Source organism: Castor canadensis, chromosome 10 (genome assembly GCF_047511655.1).
Source record: "Castor canadensis chromosome 10, mCasCan1.hap1v2, whole genome shotgun sequence".
NCBI classification, from domain to species: domain Eukaryota; kingdom Metazoa; phylum Chordata; class Mammalia; order Rodentia; family Castoridae; genus Castor; species Castor canadensis.
This window is the reverse complement of record NC_133395.1, coordinates 120,305,997-120,326,639: the sequence shown is the minus strand read 5'-3', so window position 1 is coordinate 120,326,639 and position 20,643 is coordinate 120,305,997. Positions and strand designations below refer to the sequence as shown.

The following is a 20,643-nucleotide window of genomic DNA, read 5'->3' as shown; positions in this document are numbered from 1 at the left end:
AATTTGCTAAAAACATTGTAAACAGTAGCTTTCATCTAAAAATCCTAATTTCTTGCTTATCTGAAAAATTTCAATATTGACAAGCCTGGGCTCATGTTTCTACAGGGTGATATTGGTGGGACTTTGGGTCTCCCATTACTTGGGCCACATGTCGTCTGTAATTTCTCACTGACAAACCTCACTGCATTGCACATATCCCTTGCCAAGTTCCACAGGCACCTGAGCTTACAACCTCTGACTTAATGTATTCATTTTGCATAGGTAGAAAGCAAAATGTGGAAAGAGACAAATGTGGAGAACAGACGATCTAGAAGTCAATACATCTGTTTAGATTCCAGGTCAAACAAGGCAGATGAGGAAGCAACCATCATGGGTCTTACCTGGGACCAAATACAGCGTCCCCTGATCATTGAGCTGCTCACAGATCGATACTTCCCTGCCTCAAGACAGGTGTATACACCTCCCTTCATTAAGACAGGAAAAAAGGCTCCCAGGAGATCTGCCTTACCTGCCCTTTAAAAATGGCTCTAATTAAGACCAACAAACTCAATAGCCATTCCATCAGCACACCAGCTTTCAACTTTTCATTAGTCTTGAACTACCTGCACCAAGGTAGTAATCGCCCTGGTGATAGTTAACTTTCCATAGATCGCTCACATCAGGAGTGCTTAACTCTTGATCCAAGGTCCCAAGGAAATGTGCAATCTGCATTCTTGCTAAGCTCTCCTGCAATGGTGCACACTTCTTTCCAGGATCAAGGTAGTGACTACCCTTGGCTGCACTCGCAGGAGCTGTGACTCTGGCTCTGATTGAAATCACCAATATTTTCGCACTGTCTGACAGTTGTGGTAGGTATTTCACAATAGCTCTGCTGTTTATCACTGTGCAGAAGTCACAGCAGCTAATGGACAAATCCTTTGTCATTTTTTGCTTTCACAAAATGAGGTCATATTTTGCTAATATCTTAAATTTGTTTAAAAGATTTTGATAACTGCCTTTGAATACAGTTGGTTCCTTTCCTATGCATTTTACCTATTTATCTGAAGCCACTGTCAGAGAGGATCTGTGGGCTTTGTCAGGCTGCCTAATGGGTCTTAGGCTCAAAGAAAAAAACCTCAAGAACCCCACAATTGCTGAGAACTGCAAAATGGCTTATTCAGTTAACCATCAATCTCTCTATCCTTTTGCTGAAGACCTGGGGTTCTGAGTAATGTTTATTCTTCGTGGTGGGCCACTGCTGTATATAAATGATTGAGCCTTAGAATAAAAAAACTAAAGTCTATTTGTTAGCTGAGTGATTTTTCTCAAGTTACTTGCACCTTGAACATCAGTCCCCATTTGCAAAATAACACCTACTTTATAAGCTGCCACCTGTGAGGTTCAGAAATAATTTATGTGACAATGCTCCGTAACTGTGAGCCACTCTGCAAATCTTGCTGCTAATATATCTACCACAGTGAGGTAAACAGACTTATTGTTATCTTATACAGAACATAAATATTGTTATATTTACTCTAACAAGGTAAATATTCTATGTGGCTTCCTCCTGCTCCCAAATCAGATGTAATTTATTATTGAAAAATCTAATTATTGTAAACAAAGCTTCGGTGGGATTTTCTAAGCTTTCTTCTTTTCTTTTTAAAAAACTCAGTAGTTGGTAAATTTTAGACACTGGCCCCTCTGGCTAATAAGCACCTATATGGCTCAGTATGAAGAGGTAGTGAGATAACCTTGATAAAGACTAAGGTTTTTACAGTGCTCACGTGGATACTGTAGGGAAAACCCGAAACCATTGTAGGTTGGTGTAAAGGAAGGAACTGGTCCTTTTTGAGTACACAGAGATAAACACCAGCACACAGATGTCTAAATGGGTGTCCACTGCTGAGCAATGAAAGTTGGCACACAACTGGAGACACTGGCCATTTTCAACCAGTCACCGTGATCAGACTTTTGAAATATTCCCTGCCCTGAATTTACAGCTGACAGAGCCTCTTTGAATTACATTATATTATAAACATTTAATTTTTCAAAGTCATGCAGAAGCAGGCAGCTCAGGGGCTATTAATCAGGAGAGGCAGTTCTGCAGAGCCCAGGTTCTTGGTCAGAACACACGGGAAGCCTAATCATGATTTATGTGTCTGAAGCGCCAGGCCCGGCCACAGCAAGCTCCCAGTCTGGCCTCCTCTTCTCTTTCCCCTTGGCTAGCACAGCCCTGGCCTTGGCCCATGGCCCTAACTCAATACAGGGAAAGAGGCTAATACCTTTAAGGGTATGGGTAGACACAGTGGGTGAGATATATTTCTGAAAAAATGTAACAATGATAATTTCAACTGGTTCAAAAAGAATGATAAGATCATTGGCAAAGAACAATTAAATGCTACATGCAAAATTTTCCAGCTAGAAGGGACCCTTGGAGGGTATCTAGGGCTGGAGGGCTTCCTACCCTGGGGTCATCATTTATTATTTTTTATATCAAACTCAATACAGGCTAAGCAGCCCTAGTCCAAAGAACCAAAATCTGAAACTTTATGAGCACTGATATGATGGTCAGATGAATGAATTTTGCATTTCAAAACTGAAGAATTTTGCATTTCAAATTTCTGAATTAGGGATGTTCAACCCATAAAGTATATGCAAATACTCCCAACTCCAAGAAACTCCAAAATGTGAAATACTTCTGGCCCCAGGAATTTTACAAAAGGGATACTCAGCCTGTACTAATGAAGAGCTTATACATAGTGACAGTAATTAGCCCTATGCCAATTCCTTAACAAATGTCACCCTGTATCATTCTACAAGGACCTGGTGAAGATGCTACTGTCAATACTACCCCTTTCGGGATTGGCCAACTGCAGCTTCAAGAAGATAAGATGTGTTCTCGGAATGGTACAGTTGCTAAGAGACAGCCAGGACTCATACCACGACTCACTCCAGACTCCCAGCTCTACCCTGGCATTCTTCATCCATTCACTGTGCATGTCAGTCACCGGGGCCATCTTGCTAGACTAAAACTCAGGCCCCTGGGCCCTACTGCAAAGATCCTGATGCACTTGATTTTGGAGAGCTCATGAATGTGCATGTCTCTCAGGCTTCCAGATGCTGCCAGTCTAACACCAGGGTCCCCGTACTTATATGCAAAATTCTAGCATTTTCTAGAGAAAAGATCCAAAGTTTTCATCTAATCCAAGACTCAAAATGTTCAAGAACCACTGGCCTGGTGAGCAAATTTCTCATTTTCCAGGCAGGAGATTCTGACCAGGCAGGGCCTCAGCACGGTAGAGCAGAGTCCAGAATCCTGGTCCTCACTTCCACGTGGTCTTAGCACCTATCATAAAACCAAGTTGGAAAACTGGGGTCCACAAGCTGTCTTCCTATTCTGTAAGAAGCACTGGAACCATGTGTTCTACCAATGAGCTACACTCTCAGTCCCCATCCTTACTTAAAATTCTGCTATTTTATTTGTGAAATCTACATACTGATTTTGCTTTGGAAAAACATCCCATTAAAATGTTACAGATCTTGATGGTTTTGTTGTTGTTTGGTACCTTTTAAATTTTTTGCCAAGGCAAAGTCCTACTGGCTTCCCTCTAGTTTTGGCCCTGGAACTTTCTCCTAGTCACCAGGAACATACATTTCTATCACAGGAATCTCAAGGATCCCACACACAGGAGCTTGTCTGTGGGCTCCAGGTCCTTAGCGAATAGTGAACCGAATCATGTTACACAGCCAAAGAGGACAGCTGACAAAATAACTACGAGGGGATTTTGTGATCTGACACAGAGCTAGAGGATGGGCAGGAGGAGTCCCAAGTACCTGCTTCCTCACACTTAGAAAATAACAATAAATCCAACAATTAAAAAAGTAGCTTTGCACTGTCCTCCCCTCTCCTGGCCTATGAAACCTCTACCTACAAATACAGATCTGACTTCCTGGGACTTTCTGGGAATGTTTTACATCCTACACTGATCCTTAGACCAGGCTTGTTTTCTTTTGCCCAAGCCCTGGAAGAGGAAAAATATAAAGCACAAGGAGAGAGGCTATGGCTCAGGTACTGCAGATGGGAGGAAGAGGGAAAGCAGCCTCACCTTGAAAGAGCATCGTCTGGCTGAAGTCACTGCGCATGTCATTCCGACACACGGCCTGGACTCGGAACAGGTAAAGGCTATCGGGTGACACATGGCTAATGGTGGCTTTCTGTAGGGAAGAAAGAGAAGGCCGTGAGTTGGTTTTGAAAGTCAATGCATACACTACATTTTAAAGCAAACCTGACAAAGCTTGACAGACATAGTGTCTCCTTACTAACCAAAGGCTCCTCTTGGAAGGAAGGACTGCTCAGAAATGACCTTGCCTGGGAATTTGTTTTATGCAGAATAAGAAAAGTAACAGCATTATTCTTGATTAAGGCTTAGATTGTGTTTTCAGCCCCCTTTAAACTCACATGGCTTGGACATCTGTCATAATTATTATACCTTATGAGCTGTAATTTTTTTGAGATTGTATATTCTATGAAGCATAGGCTGGCCTCACATTTGTGACCCTCCCACCTCAGTTTCCCCAGTGTTAGGATTAGAGCATGCCTGGCTAACTTTAATTATTCATCTTAGATGGCACCTAGAAAGATCAAAAAATATCTCTAGAGCCATACAGACTTTAGGATATGGACAGACATTCTTGTGTATCTGTATCTTTGCAGTTGGAAGGTCTTGCTATATCCTGACTGTGTGTAACCTGAGACACGAGGCAAGGAAGGGTACCAGGCTAAAAGTCATGATAGTCAAAATTCCAGCGGTGTGATCCTGACTCAGTTGCTCATTATCTTCCCAGCCTGTTTCAACTGTGAAGTGGAGAGGGGTACAGCCACTTCACAGGTTCTGATAAGAACTACGTGACACAGGCCAGGCAAAACTTACTTATAGGTAGACCACACCAACCAGCAGAATGAACGCCATTGGTCTATAGCACAGTGGTCAGCACACTACAGCCTGCAGGCCAGATCCGGCCTACCATTTGTTTTTATAAATAAAGTTTTACTGGCACACAGCCATCCACTGACATACGGTTATGGTTACTTTCAGCTTATGTCCAGAGTTGAGTACTTACAACAGACACTATAAGACCTACAAAGCCTAAAATAGTTACTACGTGGTCCTTTCTAGAAATGTTTGCCAACCCCTGATCAATTACCACCAGCCAAATCCAGGTCACCATCCCTAAATAATCCATTCCAATAGCTTTAATGACAAGCCTTGTTTATTTCTTTTGGAAAAGATGGGTAATAACATCTGCCTCACAGGTTTGCGGCAAGAATATGGAAGAGGGATATAGACTGAAAAATGCCATAAACAGTAAGTACTACTCCTAAATTAGAGAACAGCTTTGTTAAGCTGTTCGGCACTCTTGACATGCTGAGGAATTAAGAAAATTAATTTTTTGTGTCCCAAAAGGAAAAAAAACACCCCCAGAGACACTTATGAAACAGAACTTGCTATCAAATGTTTTTCCCTATATCTCTTTTTCTGAAACGAATTTATGCCTCATTCTCTAAACCTCTTACCCCATCTTCTGTTCCAAGCAAAATCTTCACTCCATCTATGCAAGGGCTTATCAGAATTCACTCCAAGCAGGTATCTATTCATCTTTGCATGTTTAATTATTTTCTACTTAGCACAATAAACCGACAAAGCGCCTAGATAGTTTCTACTGATTAATGCAATCTGGTCTGACTTCAGAAAGAGGAAAATCGTTAGAATAGCCATCATCAGCAACACCACCAACAACAGGTGTTGGCGAGGATGCGGGGAAAAAGGAACCCTCTTACACTGTTGGTGGGAATGTAGACTAGTACAACCACTCTGGAAAAAAATCTGGAGGCTACTTAAAAAGCTGGACATCGATCTACCATTTGATCCAGCAATACCACTCTTGGGGATATACCCAAAAGACTGTTACTCCAGAGGCACCTGCACATCCATGTTTATTGCGGCACTATTTACAATAGCCAAGTTATGGAAACAGCCAAGATGCCCCAGCACTGACGAATGGATTAAGAAAATGTGGTATCTATACACAATGGAATTTTATGCAGCCATGAAGAAGAACGAAATGTTATCATTCGCTGGTAAATGGATGGAATTGGAGAACATCATTCTGAGTGAGGTTAGCCTGGCTCAAAAGACCAAAAATCGTATGTTCTCCCTCATATGTGGACATTAGATCAAGGGCAAACACAACAAGGGGATTGGACTATGAGCACATGATAAAAGCGAGAGCACACAAGGGAGGGGTGAGGATAGGTAAGACACCTAAAAAACTAGCTAGCATTTGTTGCCCTTAATGCAGAGAAACTAAAGCAGATACCTTAAAGCAACTGAGGCCAATAGGAAAAGGGGACCAGGAACTAGAGAAAAGGTTAGATCAAAAAGAATTAACCTAGAAGGTAACACCCACGCACAGGAAATCAATGTGAGTCAATGCCCTGTATAGCTATCCCTATCTCAACCAGCAAAACCCCTTGTTCCTTCCTGTTATTGCTTATACTCTCTCTACAACAAAATTAGAGATAAGGACAAAATAGTTTCTGCTGGGTATTGAGGGGGGGAGCGGGAGGGGGTGGAGTGGGTGGTAAGGGAGGGGGTGGGGGCGGGGGGAGAAATGAACCAAGCCTTGTATGCACATATGAATAAAAAAAAAAATGTTTAAAAAAAAATAAATAAATAAATGATGAGTATTCTTTGGGAAAATTAAAGCAGCAATAAATTATACAAATGGTATTCATTAAAAAAAAAAAAAAAAAAGAAAGAGGAAAATCCCTTATGTACTTCCAGTGGTGACAAGATTAAGGTTAAAATACATCATAACCTTGGGTGCCTTTCAATAGATTCCTCTCTTGATTTCATGAAGCGTGTCACTCCCTAATGTGACCCAGATAAAAATGTTAGTTGAGAAATCAAAAATATAAATGGAAATGAAGCAAAAGAATCTTCATCTAAAGGTATTATTCTAAACTGACTGAATAAGCCCTGAGGACTCTGTATTGGGAGTGGGAGAAAAAACTGATAACAGTTATTAAGTATCAGTGCATTTTTCACATGTATATATGATTACAGGTTTCATTATTCCATGGTCTTCCTTAGATTAATGATAAATACACGAGATTTCAAACCCAAACGTGTCACTTTGAGTTTCTCTGCAAAGACGTAAAACTAGGACATGGTGTGATAAAGATGAAGGTGGCTTCTACAAAGTCTGCTCTGAAGAGCCTGGGTGATGTCTGATGCTAAACATTTATGTAAGTTTGAAAAGAAGCTGACTAGGGCCTGTAGAGTTAAAAATGAGGTCAGATATGACCGTGTCTAAGAGTCAGAGAATAGAGGTTAAAAAAAAAAGGACCTGGCCACAGGAGTCCATCAGGTAACAGGAATGTGTAAGGATACTTGAGGGAGTGGTGGGGACTGTAGACAGCAGGGTGGCAGTGGTGACAACAGCAGTCATTGTTGTAGCAGGGGAGGAAGAGATAGCAACTGAGGTAGAATAACTAATAACAGAAAGTTACTATTTACATCATATGCTTATTATCCACAAAAACCTGATCAGATGCAAAAGGCCTAAGGGAGGCTTTCTGGTTGTTAATAAAGAAAGCAAATGCAGTCAGTCTGAAGGGTGTGAGCCACTTTTCACGCTCTCAGCAGGTAGGTGGAGAGTCACCATGGAGTCCAGGTGGGCTCCACACTCAACAGACAGCCCGGGATGACACACAGCACACTGCACAGTGACTGGCAAAGTGGTCCAACAGAGAGTCCCCCTTGGAACTTTAAGGGGAACCCGCACCCTGACTTGGAATGAGGGTTCTTACCAAGTCTTTGTCACTGTCCTTTGTAAACGTCTTCTCCTTCTCATCTTCATTCTTGGTCCAGCTGTAGGAGATCATGTAGTTCATGATAGGTGGGTGGTAGATGGTCTCTGGCTGGCTCCAGGACACCTGCAGTGCCGTCTGGTTCAGAGGCTGCACCTTCATGTGGATGGGTGGAGAACTGCAGACTGGAGACACACACAGCCAAGCTCAGGGGGCTTCCAGTACAGGGCGCCATCCCCCTGTGCACCCTGAAGACTTCAACCCCGAGAAGTAGAAATGACAGTAGGGAAAACACCTCTCCACCTGCCCCTAAATCCATCTACCAGTGACATTCTGCCACATCTCTTCTCCATCCCTTTCCTTACTGGTTACACCCACACATAACCACACAACTGTTTTTCAGCTAAGCCACTGAAAGCAAGTTGCAGACATTTTGTTATTTCAGGCCTAAATATTCTGGCCTGCATCTGTTAATAAGGTCATTGTCCCATAATCAGAAGGCCAGTATCATATCTAAGAAGTGAAATGTTCAATCGATAGTGTTATTTTTGATTATTTTCATCAGTATACATGAATTGTACAAAGTGAGAGGTGTTATTGCGATATTTCCATACATTCCATGTATTCTATTCATATAACATACATCATGTAAATCATGTACTCAATAGTATTACTCAGACTTCGTCTATATTCAAATATCCCCCCTCATCTTAAAGATCGCTTGCAGCTGCTCCCCACACCCACACTTTAGGCTCCTTTAATACAGCACGCTCCATCTGGCCTTTTTTTTTTTTTTCTGTGAGACAGACTTCCCAAAGAAATTATTGGACATGCAGAGTTCTCAACTAACTAAAACTATAGGTGAAAATTTACTGAAAACAGAGCATAAATAAATACAATTTAATGTGAGACTCTAAAAAAACTTTAACACAAAGGCATACATAGAAAGGATGGCTTTCTCTGGATCAGGTGACAACCAAACATGTCTCTAGACAGTGTCAAGTGTCCCCTGCAGGGCCAACTGCCCTCAGTGGAGAACCACTGGTCTAAAATGAAGATTCATGAAAGAATCACTCATGCATAGCAGATTCTGAATTTGAGTTTGGCTGGAAAGGATGGAGGGAGGGTCAGAGAGGTGCACAGTATTTTTGAAGTATTTTAGAAGGGGATTTGACTCAGCCTGTTGGCCCAGGGCAGAGATGTGTGAAAAAGAACTGGGTGGAAGTTGGGGAAGCAGGGACCACAGAAGCAAGGCTCGGGGGTTGAACAAAATCAGAGGGCAGGAACAAGGTAGAGAATAAGGAGGGTTAGTGAGGGGACAGGTACAGCTAGAGTGAGGCCTTGGGTGGCTGGATTCAAATTCTGACCTTTCACCTGAAAATGACACAAGGTTGTGTCGTTGAGTGTAAGCTGAGTGTAGAAGACCCAAGAATGCAGGAGGGAAACTGTCAGGATGTACTGTGAACAACCTGGGAGGGGGGCGAGGGCAGGAAAACGGCAGGTTCTGGAGCTATGGGATGGAGTGCTGAGGGAGGCAAACAGAGGAGAGGGGTGGGGGAGACAGTGGGGAGGGCATGCAGGCTTGTGCTGTGGGAACCAGGGCTCAGTTTTGACATGGGCACTTCCAGAGTCCAGCTGTATGCCACAGCCCACCACCAGCCAGATGTGCCTGTTTCCCACCCAAGAGCCCCAAACCCAAAGCTCTGTGTCTGCTAGGGAAGCAGGGGCCTGCTGTCAGGACGTAGCTGTTAGAGAAACGCAGAGATGGGTTTTGACAAGGAGGCACCCTTTTGCTCTTCAGCTGCCGTACCATGGTTCCATCAGAGAGATGTGCTTTGTGTGGCTGAGACAGGAAGGAAGGGATAAATTAATGAGGCATTCCTACTGCCCTGCAGGACCCCAGGAGGCATCTTGCTGCCTGCAGTGGAAATGCCACTAGAGCAGGGACATCAAACAAAGAATCTACAGGGAGGCTTCCAGGCAGCCACCAAGGGTGCAATGACACAGCACTGACACTAGGTGGCACCAGGATATAATTTTTAAATAGCCCAACCTAGGAAGAGGTTTCTTAAGAGTAGTTTAAGAGAGGGGAAAAAAAATCAGAAAAGATCTACACTCTCCTATTTCCAAATATTACTAGCAATCCAAGGAGGTTTGTATATTGGGAACATTCTATAGGTCACAATGATGACCTAACTTCTCCATCTTCTCTCACCTCCTACCATGTTCTTATTTATCTTCATTTTTCTAGAGCTACCCGCTACCCTGGTCCAGTTAGCCATGAATTATGTGAGAATGGGGCTTTCTCTACAGTTACATCACAACCACATAAATGCTCCTATCACCCACATGTGGAGGCAGTGTTCTCAAATTCTGAAATGAGAATCGCTGGGCTTTTCTGTGTACATTAAGATGATTCATGTTATTCTTAAACCCTGTAGAACAAAAAAAGGGAGAAAGGTAAAAAAACAAAAATACTGCCCCAAATCTCAGTGTAGACAGTCACCCATTGTGGCCATTCTGGGGATTCAATATCTAGGTAGCTACCTGTCTGGTCAGACTCAGGTGAAAGTACACACATATGTTTTGATATAAAGACCAGGATGGTAGATCTGCACCTGATTTTTGGTTTTGTATTTGCTCAGTATGTCACGGCTAGATTTCCTCGTAATAAATAGGGTTGGGTGCCAGCAAACAGACTCCCACTGTCTCACTGCATTAGAAAATACTGAGTTAAACTCTCTAAAGACTGGTCTGGCCTCACTCTCACAGGATCGCCTAGCAGGAAGCTAATTCAGTAAGTAGGATGCCAGCCCTGTCTCTGCTCCAGCCCCCACATCAGAAGAGCCCCGGCACAGCCTAGGAGACGCATGGAGTGAACAGAAACTTCTCTTCTGCTTTCTGTTCCCAGCCCCACCCCATATCTTCTTGGACACTGGGGTTTTCTTCTGTGTACAGTGGTACAGATTAGGAAGAGGCCTTTCAAAGTACTAGGGTGACCTAGAATAGAGGTTGGCAAACTTTCTGTAAAGGCCAGATAGTGAATATTTATAGCTTTGCAAGTCGCATGGTCTCTGTTGCAACTACTCGCTCTGCTTTTGAAACATAAAGCAGAACAGGTAATAAGTTAAAACTGTATCTAGACACTAAATTTCAGTTTCATAGGATTTTCATGTATCACAAAATTTCTTTTCATCTTTTTCTACTGTTTAAAAATATAAAAACTACTCTTAGTTCACATTACCCAAAAGATGGTAGAGAGATTTGTGTTTTGGCCTGTAAATTAATTAGTGGTTTGCTGATTCCAGACTCAGAAGATAAAGGGAGGCCAAACTGTTATTTGAAACACATTTCTCAAGTTCATTTGTATTCTTGGCCTCAAACTGCATCCCTCAGCATGGCTGAGCAGCTTGGCCTGCCTCCTCCACAGAGCTTACCCCTTTCCTAGCCCTTACAACTACCTGGAATTACATTACTGACTTCACCATCTGTAACAATCCACCTCCACTCTACAGAGTAAGCTCCATGAGGCTGGCACATTTTGTTTTTTTATTGTGCTGGGTGGGGGGTACATTGTAGCATTTACAAAGTTCTTACAATATATCAAATACATCACACTTGAATTCACCCTCCCTGCCCCTCGAAAAGGACTAAGGTAGAATGAAGAAAAAATAGAGGAGATGAACCAATTGGAATTATAATACATACATACATACATGGAAATACCACAAGGAAACTCCCTGTGTACCAGAGGGAGTGGGGAGGTGGCAGGGAAAAGGGGTAGGAAGGTTAATACAGTGCAAAAACTGAAAATGCAAAAATTATTCCAGGAAGATAAAGGCTGGCACATCTATGTCCTGTTCAATACATTATCCTTACATCCACTGCACTGGCTGGCATGTGGCAGGGCTCTCAGTACAGATTGGATGAATGAACGACACATTGGAGGGACATGAAATTCTTAATCTTTCCTTGGGTCCAGGGATGTCTTCCTGCTTTCGTGGCTTTCCATTTTGTTTTTCATTCAGTCATCTCTGGCCAGCTCATCCAGCCTCAACTGATGATCTGTCTTTCTCTGCCTTGTCCTCACTGTCCTTATCATCTGTCCTCCTCTCTGTCCCTCTGCCTGGGACAGGCACCTCCAGGGCAGAGACCAAACTCTTAATCACTGGTGTCCTCACAGGGCCTCAGAGTAAGAGAAAGCATCTTGCTCTTCAGCACCATGGAGGAAGTTCCCATCTAGAAAATCAGTGCCTCTCAATTCATTGCTGAATTTAGGGCTTCAAGTTTGTGTGGGGATTGTATCTTCTGTAAGGGGATGATTGCCAATCAGGAATGAAGTTCAGTGGGGGCATGGCTCAAGTGGTAGGTCAACCACCTAGCAAGGCTCTGAATTCAAACCCCAGTAACACATACACACACACACACACACAAAGGAAAGGTAGGAAGAAAGGAAGGAATTCATTTAGTCTACGGAGGCAACAAAACTCCCAGAATACTCACTGGCTGGAGGAAGGGAGAGTTGATCAGATGCAGAAATGGGCAGCACACTGGTCAAGGTGCCTGTGTTGTTAAATAGCTGCTGGCTTGTTCAGCCATGGATTTCTTCCCTCGCTACAAAGCCCCCTCCCCAGCCCAAACATACAACAGACCAAAGCAGCACCAGGAGTTCTATGGATCACTTTGGAAGAACTGATACAAAAACGTCTGGGCTCCAAAGCCCACGCTCATACAGGTCTTTGTGTTCTCATCTGTCCAATGGGTGGCTAGTACCAGGCAATATCTTTCTTGCAGGATTAGAGTGAGGACTACAGGGAACACCATGGACAAACCAGAGGCTCCTTGGCACATTCAGGAGCAAACTACTGTGCTCCCATGGGTGTTTTCTGGGTGTTTAAATCAGGCCTGTATCCTCACATGGTAGTGGTCAGCACCACTCCCCACTGCCTTGACACAGCCTCTTCACCCACGGCTGCCTGGCCTCCAAGGCCAAGTGAGGATTTTGCTGCCCTAAAACATGAAGAAGAGGTAGGTTATGATGGCTCACACCTGTAATCCCTGCTACACAGGAGGTGCAGGGAGGAGGACCATGATTCAATGCCACATGGTCAAAAGTGTGAGAGCCTATCTGAAACACAACGACAGCAAAAAGAACTTGGGTGTTGCTCAAGTGAAGAGCATCACCTGGCTAGCAAGTTCAAAGCCCAAAACAAAAGCATGCACCAGGAATGCTGTATAAGCCATGGAAGGTGCCTAACACTTGCATCTTTCCTTCCCTTAACAATGGCTACTGCAAAACTTGCTTTGCCTGAGGTTATCTTGGTACATCTTTTTGTGCAAAATCAAAGGCTTTTAACCATGCGGGAGGTACCGACCCCTGTTCTCTAAACAAACATCCCATGAGGTGCATTCCCCTCTCAGGGGCCTGATTATGTTTTCCCACCAAGGTCTGATTGCTTTATACAGCCATCTGATGCTGTTCCTCGCCAGAAGTCCTGCCTTCACTCTGAACCACCTTTAATTATGATCCTAGGCTTCGTTAAATAATGAAGAGGCTTCTAACAGAGCACCCAAGGTCCTCTGATTCTAAATCAATGTCAAGGGTATTTTCTCAGTGGTTCCACAAGTCGGAGGCGCGTCTTACTCACCCCAACTCTCCTCATTTTGGGATTTAGATAAAGTCATGTGATAGATTCTTTCTGAGAGTCAGAGCCTTCTCCAAATGCCTTCAATTCTTGGCATCTGAACCCTCTTAGCTCATACCTGAGGCAACAGACCCACTATCAGTTAGGAGTCAAAGAGACGATGGCCCAGGTGGGAGAGGATGTCGGAAGATCAATTTGACCAACTAAGAGAGGATGGCCTAGAGAGGACTTCTCTGGAGGCCTGCCTGGCCCAGGTCAGAAAGCACAGGTTGCGTCTCCCCCAAAAGAGGAAGAGAACAGTGTGTGCGTACGGGGGTGGGGTGGGGTGGGGAAGGGGCATGGGGACACCCAAAGCCAGGAGCCTTGCCTCAGCCTGCTTACATACCTGTCATTTTTTAATCACTCTAGCTCAGCTCAGGAACTCCTGAATACAGAATCCTTTAGGGAACTTTCCAAAGAAATGGCCTCGGGAAAGAATTCTCTTTCTGAAGAGCTATATCAAAGGGGTCTCAGTAAACACAGAGTCCCCCCCCCCCAAACTACATCACACAGGACTTCAAACTGCGAGTCTTGAGCTCAGGGTTTGCCTCTTCCCCTCTCTCTGCCCAAGAGCTCTTGAGGGACAAACTCTGAGGACAGTGCTGGAACCAGGGCTGAGGCGATCAGAGCGAGATCCTGGCTCTGGTACATTTTCAACTCACAACTTCTGAAGACCACAGAGTGGCATGTGCCAGCCACCGGCACATGCTATGCACAGCCAGGCTCGCGACTCCTTTCAGATCATCCACACACAGAGAGGTCGGTCCAATGATTCTCCCATCAAGGATGAGGACTCTAAGGTCCTGAGAGACAGTCATTGGGTGGGGCCCACAGAGTGGGAGGAGGAGTCAGACTTGGAATCCAGTCTGTGTGATTCTGAAGCCTGGGGGCAGAGGGATAAGAAGGCAGTCATATGTGTTCTCTCCACACACACACTTCCCCATCTCCTTCCCTATCTACACGGAGGTACTACAGATGTCAGGAGGGCTGCTCACTGCTTAAAGGGTGACCAATAGCCCACGCAGGAGCTATGCACCAAAGCTGCAGACTCAGGACTGTGACTTCTCCAAGAGTTAACCATCCTCTGTGTAAAAAGCTTCCTTGCCACTCTTCTATCCCTCAGCCCTCCCCACCCCCAATCCTCCCCTTTTCTGTTCTCAATGACAAATGAGAGTGGGGAGTCTTTGGACAATTTCCAGAGCAGACTCCAACTCCTTCAAGTCCAAGTCCTTCTAGAACCAGCACAGCCCAATCATTATTCTTCATCCATTAGAAATGCATATGGAACTCATGTCCCTGCAGCCATCACAGGGATGCTAGACAGGTGCCCAGGATCAAGACCTTTATTCTGTGCCACTGTGCACTGATGTGAAAGTAGTCAAGAGTTCAAGCTGATGAGGTTGGCTCTGGGCTGAGAGGTAGCATTTCCTAAATCGAACTATGAAAATTCTATTGTAATTCTGTGGATTACTGGTTGTATCATTACCTCTTCTCTAAAAGGGTCATTAATTCCCTTGCTCACTCTGGGGGCTGAATACTTTGGGTTTTTTTGTTTTTTGTTTTTTTTTTTTTTTTTTTTTTTTTTTAAGAAAACCATGTATGGATTTTGGATAAAGCTTGGGTGAAAGCTTGTAGCAATCAAGCATGCGACTGACATGTATGGAGTGTTCTATGGGGAATAGCTGTACGTATTTATTGAGTACCTACTGCATGCCAAGTCCTCGGCCAGGTAGTAGGGATAAAGGTGAACACAGGTTGGCATGGTGCCTGACCTCTTGGATAGGACGGTCCAGTGGGGGACAACACATTCTTCAACTAATCTAAAGCAGCGTTCTCAACTGGGAGGGTCGTTAGGTGCTCTGGAGAAGTTCACAGAAGTCTGAACTTGGAGAGGAAAAAAGGCACTATGATTTTCACCAACCTCTAACTCGCAAGTGCCATTTTCTTACATTTTAACTGTTAGCAACAAACCAAAGTTGTGTTAGCAGGATTGGTGTGACACTGCCAATGGCTAATAATTATTAGAACTGCCACTGGCTTGTAGGTAAAATGCCTTCATCAAAAAGCAGATAAATTACTATACCACAATTTAAAAGTATTTTGTTAATACCTCAGGATAACTGTCTTTCTATATAATCAATTCAATTTTATTTTATGCATCTAAGACTACGAATAGAAGAGGCCTATGGGATCTACCAGGAGGCTAAAAGGGTCCACGGCACCCAAAAGCTTAAATACTCCTGCCACCGAGGAACATGCTACACAAAGACATGCTTTTAAGGAAAATGGTTTAACAGTTCTGTACAAAGGCTTAATAAGGCACCCTGACTGAGATCTGTGCAGTCATTAGATGGCTGGCAAAGACTGAGTGGAGTGATGTTTGAAATCTGAATGAGTAGGTGTTTATTAAGCAGTGAGCCAGAACGAAGATTAGATGTGTCAGACAGAAAAAAACAGACTGTGCAAAGGGCCCTCTAAGAGAAAAACTGAAGGAAAAAAAACAGATGTAGTTGGAGAACAGAGATAGAGGAAGAGCACCGTGCAGGACCAGGTCTCGAAGCTAGCAAGTGTTGGGAGTCAAGGTTCATCCCAGGGTGGGTCTTACACCACAGGCCAGGTTGTGCTGGATGGTCACCTCTAACATGGCAGAGTCTGATTACTGTGGCCCTGAGTTCTGCCAAGTACCAGGACAGCTACTTAAGTTTTGAGGCCTTTGTACTTTCACTGAATAATATGCTGCTATGAACTTTGCCCTACACCGTGCAATGACTTCTCCTCCACCACTGTGAACAGCCCTGAATTATAATCCAGTCTCTCAGCAGGCATGTTAGTATTAAACACTCGGTGGCAATGACTATAGAGGAGCCCAAACTTGAAAACTGTCACTGCTGTGCTTGTAACAGACTTCCACACTCGGCAAACAACAGGTAGCCTGGAGAGGCAGAAGCAGAAATCTAGTTCCCAAGGGCTCCAAGCAGAAGGTTTGGACTTTCCCACATTATTCAATCCTAGTCCTCTCCTGCCCCCTTGGAGTCTTTTTTTCTCTATGACATTCCTCTTTCCCTGAGAGTAAAAGGCCATGGGAGGTGTCCATGTCCCGTGCAGGAAGAAAAGCACTGTTTGGCTTGGCGTTAGTTCAGAATGATGCATCCTCTGAGCCCCGCTTGATGGTAACAGCTGCGTCTTGGATAGAAGACTGAACTCCCTACCCTCTGGGTTCCTTCCCTCGCTTTAACCTGCCAATACTGTGACTTCCTGTCAAGAGAGCAGGGTGGACCAATCCCACCTTACCAGGGCGTGGCACCTTTCTACATACATGGTGCCTCTTCACTTCCCCTTGCCTGGCTGTAAGATATGGGATCCAATTTGGGGTCTGTGCCTGAGACCAAGCTGCAGATCAGGATTCAGTGCCCTTGCATGGTAGCATGGTTTATTGTAGCTGGGTTTCCTAGTTCTCACTGCTAAGTTCACGGTGCAGCTATGAAGAAGCAGCTGGGTCATTTAAAATAGAGCCTAAAACTGCCCTTAGCAATGCAAGATTGAGAGCTAAACACCATCCAAGATATAAGAGCCCATGAGGCTTCTTTACAAGTGATCCTAACAGATGTGGCAAGAAATCAACTAGTTATCACATACATGGGCTTAGTGAGGCTTTAATTTAAATAAGTTTATTTTAGATAATTATGTTTTGATTGGGTAAAGTGCCCTCATTTGTTTTCCATTTAGTCCTTAAAATAATTTATCTCTTGCAAACAGGCTTGGTACCTACCGAACTTAAAGGGAGTGCCCCATGCCTGACATTCACCTGATAAGCTCTGGATCTCTGCTTCTCCCTGGCTACCTGCTGCCCTTACTTATTCTCACGCCTGGCTGAGTGAGGGTGAGATGGTGAAGTTCTTGGAGTGTAAACTCATTTCACCTTCCAAATGTGGCATCTTAATCAACTGTCATTTGGTAACTGGTCATGGTAGGATTTCAGGATCTCCCACACTCAGGTGCTGCCCTCAGGCAGCCCATACTGGGTTTGGTCAGGGGGGCCTAAGAAGGAAACTGGGAGCCAGTCAGTCACTTGCAAACAGAAACCAGGCCAAGAATGGCAGCGCCCTCTAGCGCCCCTTTGGAAATCACCAATTCAGCACATAGAAGAGACTGAGTGAGCCTTGCAGGCCTTATAGCTGCCTCTAGCAAATGGGTCCATATGTGTGTGGGGGGGGCACAGACTCTGCAGCTGGCAGATTGAAAACAACAGTTTTAAGTAGTCAGCACACTTCTCACTGAGAAGGCTCCTATGGCCAACACACAAGCACAGCACCACAGGGCTCTGTGCACTCGATAACACCTGACAGCACTTAGCATCGGACATATAGGTTGTGCCCTTTCAGCATAGGCAGAGATCTGAAATGTGACAGCCAAGACATTCATTTCGGTCTAAGCCCGTGGTTTGGAATCACAAAACCAGTCAAGAGAGAGGCTCAGGCGTACAGCCAGCAACATAAGGACCATGGCTCAGCTCAGAAGGAAAGAGCAAAGCTGAGTGGAGAGACAGCCACCAGGGTCCCTACTGCTGTCTCACAGTAGTTCTGGAGTCTCAGGAGTGGGGAGGTGAGACGGTCTCATATACCTTGAGAAAGTACAGGTTCTGTCCATATTCCTAAGAAATGCAGGAGGTGGTGAAGAAAGTGCCTTGAAACACCCTATGGTGGCCTAAGGACAAATCAGGGGGAAGTTGGGGAAGATACATGGTCTTTGCCTCCAGCTATATTCCTCTTGTGGCTCCAGGAAGATGCAGGCAGACATTTTAGAGCCATATGCCTCCTGGGCTGTGGATGGTGGCTAGCAGAAAAGGGCCAGTGTGTCACTGTGGGAGGAAGGATGGCAGTTTCCACACTGCTGTTCACAAGCACAAGGGGGCCCGCCCAAAGAAACCAAAGACAGAAAAGAATTTTCTGGTGAGCAAAGAAAAGGAGGAATTGTAGGAGGGTTGCTAAGTCAGCCCTGTAGACCAAACTCTGCCTACCTGGCAGGACACAGAGAGGATTAAGTAATTAATGAATTTATTTAATCAATATATTTATTTATAAAGTGTGAAAACAACTGACAGCCCTTGGTGTCTGTTACTAGTATCTGCTCAACGGCCTTCAAACCATAGCAGTGGTGTCTGGAAGCATCCCGTCACCAGTGCCTGTTGCTCTATTTGCCTCCATTTTTTGCTTTTGGGCTGCTCCTTGCAGCAGTGATGAAAGCCCTCTCTCTAGGGGTTTGTTTATTTCCTTGTTTTTAAACAAACCCATATGAGTGCCTCTGGCAAATACCAGGAGCTTTTCTGACTTCAGGTGCTGGGAGTTCCTACTCCAAATGCCTGGCTATGCTCTCCTGGTAAGAGCACCGAGCCTTGCTCGGTGGTTGGTAAGTCTGCCAACTCTGTGTGGCAGGAAACTTTTATTCCTGGCCACCTGGCATGCAGGATTATCTCCATCCATCCCCCCTCCTCCCATCCAACCCTTTATCCATCTATCCAATCCAATATTTGAGGAGGCAACAATGTTTACTGTACCTCTTTCGTGTGTGTGTGTGTGTGTGTGTGTGTGAGTGTGTGTGTGTGTGTGTGTGTGTGTGTGTGTGTGTGTGAGAGAGAGAGAGAGAAACAGAGAGTGTGTCTTATCACTCATGGAGCTTATGGGGTAGTGGCAGAACTAGATACGAGAAAACAAATTCCAGCAGTGACGAGAACTGTATGGGAAAGGAGGATCCTGAGTTTAAGATCAGCCTGGTCTACACAGGGATACTGTCTCAAAAACAAAAAAGGCTGAGGTGTAGCTCAGTGATAGAGCACTTGCTTAGCATACACAAAATACTAGGTTCGATCCCCAGTGCCACATCATACACAACACGCACACACACACACACACACACACACACAAAGAAGAGTATAAGACTCTAGGATACTGCAGGCCTATTTTCTTACCCTCTTCCTTAACTACCCCCAAAGTTAAAAAAACTCTGGCAAATGTGAGTTATTTTTTTGAAGGGAGTTAAATAAAAACTCTCTGTGGGACTGCATGAAAAATATGATTTTTTGTAGCACTTTGCTGTACTGAAAGTTTCTAGAAGTAAAAGGACAATTTTTTGGAAGAGTTTCTGGGAGGGCAGCTGCCTACAAAAGAATTAAATATTCCTATCAGAGCTTCTTTTAATAAGATAAAGGAATTCAAGTTCATTAATCTAGGGAGTGGAAATGATTAAACTGAAAATAGAGCAACATTAATATTTTCTCCAAAAATGGCAGAAAACCATGATTTCAATGTCAAACTCTTTTTAAAAGCAATCATGGATTTACTTCTTTGTTTGCTAATTTCAGTGGAAAATGTGATGTTCCTCCTCAATGTATTCTGATTTAAAATAAGCTAGTTACTTACTCATTCTCCCACAGAGGTGTAAGTCCCTTAAATCTGCTTTTAATCAAAACAGGAAGCAATCTTTAGCATTGAAAATGTAGCTAAAAAACAGATCCCTCCATCAGCGGAAAGAAAATCCTTTCCCCAAAAACCAGGGTGCTGGCTTGTGGGACTAGAGGGTAGGCAGGCAGCCGGTGTCCCTGATTTTTCTTTGCTTTTATTACATTATACATTGTCACTTTAATTAAGCCATCAAATCAAATTATCAGATGAAGTGGTTTTGATTCTGCTGTGGGTTGAACAGGTTTCGTTAAATTAATAAACCATATGTTTCACGTTGTTGGAAGGAAAGTAATTTTTCTCTGTTCACTGTTCCAAAGTCTTCACAATAGACAGTATCCAGCACTTAATCATGGGATACTCACCCATGTGCCTGGGATGGGTTGCAGAATAACGGAAATGACAGTCCATTAAATCCTAAAGTCTGTCCAAGTTATTTACCGACAAAGGGCAGAGCAGTGAATTGGATGTCCCTTGAACAATCCACTGAGCCTAAATATTGTTTCCATTTACTGGAACTAAAGCTTTAGATTTTTTTTATGGATCACATCCATTATGTCTTTCTTCAGCAACAATACGATATTAAGATGACTTTTCTTCCCCTTTGCTTTGGTGGCCTGTGGGCCCATGTCTCCCGTCCTTGGCACTGAAA

The 20,643-nt window shown here is 44.0% G+C and overlaps 1 protein-coding gene across 3 annotated transcripts in view; it reads right to left on the bottom strand.

Moving 5' to 3' along the window:
• The window catches only part of Ptprg (protein tyrosine phosphatase receptor type G), a 658,629-nt gene that overhangs the window by 95,582 nt on the left and 542,404 nt on the right, over positions 1-20,643 (bottom strand). For all 3 annotated transcript variants that reach the window (XM_074044097.1, XM_074044096.1, XM_074044099.1), the window contains exons 9-10: positions 7,853-8,037; positions 4,086-4,194 (exon numbers count right to left, since the gene is read on the bottom strand). In XM_074044097.1, coding sequence (XP_073900198.1) covers positions 4,086-4,194; positions 7,853-8,037 — 294 coding nt within the window. The remainder of the gene's footprint in view (positions 1-4,085; positions 4,195-7,852; positions 8,038-20,643) is intronic.